The 6,044-nt window shown below is 33.3% G+C and overlaps 1 protein-coding gene across 1 annotated transcript in view; it reads right to left on the bottom strand.

The window, feature by feature from the left end:
* LOC106462869 (zinc finger protein aebp2-like) overlaps positions 1–3,917 on the bottom strand; it is a 37,149-nt gene extending 33,232 nt beyond the window's left edge. Inside the window, exons 1-2 of the mRNA XM_013922835.2 lie at positions 3,681–3,917; positions 1,798–2,575 (exon numbers count right to left, since the gene is read on the bottom strand). Coding sequence (XP_013778289.2) covers positions 1,798–2,575; positions 3,681–3,775 — 873 coding nt within the window. The 5' untranslated portion in view covers positions 3,776–3,917. The remainder of the gene's footprint in view (positions 1–1,797; positions 2,576–3,680) is intronic.
* Between the last annotated feature and the right edge of the window lie 2,127 nt (positions 3,918–6,044).

Here is a 6,044-nt window from a genome sequence, read left to right as displayed (position 1 = left end):
CCATGTTGTCCCAAAACATTATGTTATGTTAAAACAAAAATACAAACCAATTAAAATATCTGAATGGATAGACAAGATTTCCAAATCGTTTATCTGTACCTAAATGACGTCTATTAAAGATGATAAAAACTGGTGGATTTTAGTAACCAGTAACTGGTATTTCCAAAACTGATGACTTAAACCATTTAGTGTGTTTTTAAGGGAATGGAAAAAGGCTAGAAGAAGAATTCAATGGCCATGATCATTTAGAAGTTGTCTGTTAAAACTTTTTTGTATTAACACAATATAAACATGGACATAAATTGATCATTTGGTCTTCAAGGCTATTCAAACACACACATATACCCAAAGGAAAAGGTAAAATTCAAACCACACTTTACTTTTCAGGAATTCCCCTCTTAAACTCCTTACCTCCGCTACTTACAACAGCAATTCATTCTATAATTCAATCACCCCGTTAGAAAAATTAAACTGTCTTAAATGGTGCCTAGCCTATTATTTAAAAAAATCTTGAACTTGTGTCCTCTTTTTCACATTTTCTTCAAAGGCATTTATTCTACTGATCCTCCAGATAATCTTGCAAACTTCACTAAGATCACCTCTTACCCTATTCTCAAGGGAAAATAATTTAAAAGATCTATCTCAACTTATCCCTTTAAAAAAACTGTTCCATTCCTGAAATACTTTTTGTAATCTTCCTCTGAACCCTTTCCAATATGCCAACAGAAAACTAAAACTGCCTACTTTACAAGCTTTCCTTCATAATTATTCATTTTTGCCAAGTAATTGTAAAATCCAAACCTCTCCAGAAATGTTAGAACTAAAACTATAAAAGATTGGATATTTATTTTGTTAGCTGAGTTAGAGATTTAGAACCTTAATGGATGTTTTAATAACTTCAGTGCAGTCAAGTGTTTCTTTTATGTCCCATCACATAATAGCCAGAAAAACAATTTTACTGAAATATAAAAAAATAAAATAAATTTAAGTTTTCTTTATTCAGCTGTTTCATATTTTCATCAACTGACAAGTAAACAAAGAAGAATCATGTATTTTTTTAAGTTAAGATACTTCTATAAATTGGCATTAACATACTTTGAGACAAACTGACTTCTATCCAGATACATAAGTCTTCCCCCCCCCCCCCTCAGATAAACTGGATTAGATTATTTATCCTAAAACATATCTACTCTAAATTTCTGTTTGCCAATTAATACTCATTATATACCTCTGTGCTACTGGGGGACAATACTCATTATATACTTTAAACCTTTTTTTAAGAGACTTAATTTCTGAAACACAACATCTAAGAACACAATGAAGGTACATAAGAATGAGCAAATTAGTAGATGATATTACTGTAATTTTGTAAATATAGTTTGATTAATTAACATCCCACTAAATATAAATGTAAGAAATACAGAGGATTAATTGAATCATAATTCATCTAGTAAGTTTTTGTAGTAAGAAAATTAACAATTATGGAATAGTACAAAAAGAAATGTGTAAATAGCTATAAAGACTGAAATAACAGTTTTTTTTATTTGCATATATTATTTTGATAGTTCATATGCAGACATTTACTGTATGAACAATTCAATAATTGTTAATTTTCTTATCATCACCGAGTATTTAAAAGCAATGGAATGATAAACAGATGACATATGCACGTTTGTACAATCACTAAGGATTCTTTATTAACCACTAATGAAAGTACAAAAACAGGCATATATTTAAAGACTAATCACAAAAAACACCTCCTGATTCTTATTTACAGAGTCAAGTTACCATACTCACTTTACAACCTTTCCACAAACAAGTAACAGTTTCTGTATCTTTCTGGGTGTCGACATGGACATTACGGATATGCTCCACAAGTTCACTTGGACAGTTTATCTCAGTGACACAGTTCAACCAATTGCATACTAGGGTTGACTGAGTTTGAGAACTGGCAGTTGATTGGCTAAAAGTTGATGAGGTGGCAGTAGGGGATTGGCTACAGAATAACGAGGCAGCAACTGGTGTTTGGCTAGTGAGTGACGAGATAGTAAGACCTGGGCTAGAAAATGAATTATGTGAAAACTGAAAGTTACTTTTAATATGAGGCTTTTCCCATTCTTTCACATCTAATGTCTTAAAAGCTGTGACTGAATTATGAGTCCAATTCTTTGTTTCACTAAAATCTTTTTGTATATGTTCCCTTGAAGAAACATCACAAGAGTTGACCTGGTCCCCAAAATCTTTAGATTCTAAATTATGTTTACTGAAGTCTGACACATCTTTGGGATGGATTGTGTCACACTGCAGGAAAGCATCTTTATGATACACACCAGAATCTTCAGATATGCTGTCCTGAGAACAATTCCTTTCTGACAAAACAACATAATTAATACCATCAAAATCATCACTGTCAAGAAGACAGTTGTCACTAGTTTCTTCTGACAGAGAAGCAGGAAGAGGGGGCATAGGTTGGGGGATACCTGGAGAAGCTGGACATTCTGGTGAACATGGCTCTGAAACACTAGCGCCATCACTGGACTGGCAGGAGTCACTGGCTCCACTGCTTACGGCCACACTGAAAATAAAAAGCAACAACAAATCTTGTTTAGCCATAAATACTTTGAGTAGAGATAAAAGTGGTGTCTGACAAAAACAGTGAAAAAAAGTCTTCTAGGCCTAAGTTGCTAAAAAAAAACAACTTGTAAAATAATACATGATAGAATGAAATAAAAATAACACTGGTGAAAAAAGTTCTGTCCACCTTTTGAAATGTGCTTTGTATTTTTGTCTATAAAAATGGCACTTCTCACAAAATATAACAAGGGTCCAAAAATGTAGCAAAACACTAGTGTTTAAATTGATATGCAACAGATATTTAAGTAAAAAAAAAGCACAAGATAATATTCAAGTACAGATATATATGGAGAGGGATATTAAAAATGGTTATCTGTAACGGTAGTTTAAAATATGTTTAAATGTTTCTATAGACTAAGAGATCTTATATTTGTGGTACATACAATTCTGTATTTTTTGAAGATCACAAATAATTCTCAAGTATCATTCTAATGCTATTTTAACTGATCTTGGATGTACATAAAAACCAAAATATACTGATGCAAATACATAAAAGAAAAGTAATTTTGGGAATATTTTTTAGCATCTTTTAGTCATAACCAAAAGCAATGTTGTATTTTTCAGTAGGAAGAGAAAGTTGTTCTTTGTCTGAACTTGTTTGAAATTTCTACATGTTTAAAGAAAAATAGGTTACTATGATTAGTACTAAATCTTTTTGTCAGTCTTAATACACCAATGTATGTTATATGTATAGTAACTTCGTTGTTTTATTATAAGTTATATTCATAAGCACCACGACCATGAAATATTGCAGCAATGAGAATGAAGGCTACCCTTTAAACCATTAACCTAAAAAAATACACATGACGTAAGTTTGTTATTATACAGTCGTCTCAAGCTCATTTTATCAAACGAGCGTACCATACATGCTGACCATAAAAAGTTGGGTCTAATGGAAGTTAACCAGTGGTTTTATATTAGTAGGCTTACGCGAAGGATCTACCAGAAGACGGAGAACCCCTCCGTCTACAGCCCCACTAGCCGTCGTTTATCGAACCTACGCTTTGTGTTAAAGAAGCTTTCTGGCCTACCGAGATCTCGCTTACCTGACAGAGAATCTGCTAATTTCTACAGTGGGCAACGACACGAAATTTTTCCATGGCAACAACGCAATGGTCCAGCAATCGTCCATCGCTGCCATAAGTCTAGAATCCGCTCCACATTGAACAAAGGTCAAACTCCGACCACGACCCTAACAAAGGACACCACACTCTGCGACACCTGTCGGATACTGCTAGAAACACTCGGTAGAGAGAAAGAGAGAGGGATGAGCGACCGTGACGTAGGACCTTCCACTCTGGTACTGGCCTCCCTGGGGTGTAAAGTATCCTTTTACAGTAGATATTTTGACGCTGTGTAAAGAGACTTTCCTTCACTGAATACACTCTACATAAAATGTAGGTTTTACTCTCATTTCTAACGATGTGATAACCCTAAAGCAGCCATGTGCATGTATGTGAATACAGTATTACGAATATGTGAAAATGAACTGATTATTATAAACATTTACAGTATTTTTATGTGTATATCACACAAGAAATATGGTTGTAGTACACAGAGTATTTCACGCAATAAGACAGTTTCGCCCCTAGCGGTAATTTAGTAAAAAAATCGAAGTAATCTCTATTCTGAAAAGATAGCGTATATGTATGCACACATACACACACGTATTATTAAGCGAAATTATTTAGAGTTTTAATTAAATTGTTCGTCTTGTCCTTTCATGAGATTTTTATAAACTGTGATATTTTCTTTCTTTTTCTGTATAGGGAAAACAAAAATCCACTGTAGGGTTTGTTAACTTCAGCTCCACTAACTTGTATATGAAAGCATATTATTCTATTATTGTAATGAATTAACAAATAAATATTGCTAAGCACAATTATATTTGTCGTAGAAAACATACTTCATATTGCTAGGATACCTCCTTGTTCTGTCGTCTTCAATACAAGAGACCAGTGGGAATTGTACGTTTATAGATCAACTGAATGTTATCAGGTGAGAGCGTTGAAACTTTACAAGCGAAGTTTATAACTTAAGGAAATTGTCAGGGCTTGTCAAGCTTAGGAAAGAAATACTAAGAGAGTAAATTCAGCCAAAGCTTGCTAATGATACCAGGACCACTGTCACGGTTTCGGGCTAAGCAATCAGCTTTTATAATTTCAATATTTTATAACTAATCACGTTCTTTTTTATTTGTTAGTTGAAGTAGGAGAGAAATTTTATCTCAAAATATCCCAAGGCTACCAGATTCGAATTGAAGACAGGTTAGGGCAGATTTTTCAAATTCTCCTCTACGCATGTAACCAAATGTTCTTTGCATTTCATTTCTAAAGAATACCCCCCCCCCCCTCTTCCCAGTGGCACAGCGGTATGTCGGCGGACTTACAACGCTAGAAACTGACCTTTTAAGTATTATTTAAATAATTAAGTTTTGTTTTCAGAAACTCGAAGATAGTCGATGAGCAGGTTTTACTTTAGAAGTAATATTACTTGCAGATAAGATATAAAATTACATATTGTAGTCAGTAAACTGTGCACGGATATTGTGCATAACGTTATAGTTTTATGAAGCGCACAGAGAGCTCTTAAGTTTCACCATCATTGGTATCTTATCAAATATCTCTATTTTTTTTTTCTTAATCAAGTATCTTGTTTTTCAGATACAAAAGAATCACAATATTTATTAAACGTTTCGGTAATGTTCACATTCCATCTTCAGCACTTTTACAAGATTAAAAAATAATAATAATAAAGAGGTAACAAACGAATATTACAATATTTGTAAAAACATACACACAGTTAAAAATAAATATGAAGGAAGATACTGTTTTAATTAAGAGACTCTTTTATATCAAATTCCATATCCGCGCAGCCAGTAGTTAAAACCTGAATATCAGACAGAGAAAGTTAATGACTAGTGGTCTGACTGTATGCGCGTGTTGTGAATAGTTGATATTCATGACAATTCTTCGTCAATTCTGAATGCAATTCTCGTATGTTCACGTATACGTGCTAGTATCTTGTTATGACGAGTTTATTTCAAAGTTCTTTTAAACTTCATGTTATCAAATGAGCTGTGATAGTTTTAGTAATTTAAAATTTTGAGCACCAACATTAGTAAATAATAAAGTGTATTTGAGAGATATTTTTAGCCTCACCTAACTTTATTGTTGTTATTCTACGTGATTAATAAGAAAATAAATAGTAAATCTAGCTTATTAGAATAAATGATAGTAACAGCCTGTTAGCAATAACACGCTCAACATTACTTATAATTGTGTCTAATGCAAGACACTTTCAAAACGAGAAAAATGGTGGGAAATCATTTTTGACATACTAAACTGACCAGAGGCCCGGCATGGCCAGGTGGTTAGGGAGCTCGACCTGTAATCTGAGTTCTGTAATCT

This window comes from Limulus polyphemus, unplaced genomic scaffold (assembly GCF_000517525.1).
Source record: "Limulus polyphemus unplaced genomic scaffold, Limulus_polyphemus-2.1.2 Scaffold1271, whole genome shotgun sequence".
Classification (NCBI taxonomy): Eukaryota; Metazoa; Arthropoda; class Merostomata; order Xiphosura; family Limulidae; genus Limulus; species Limulus polyphemus.
Note: the sequence above shows the minus strand (reverse complement) of the source record. Positions and strands in the feature narration are given on the sequence as shown.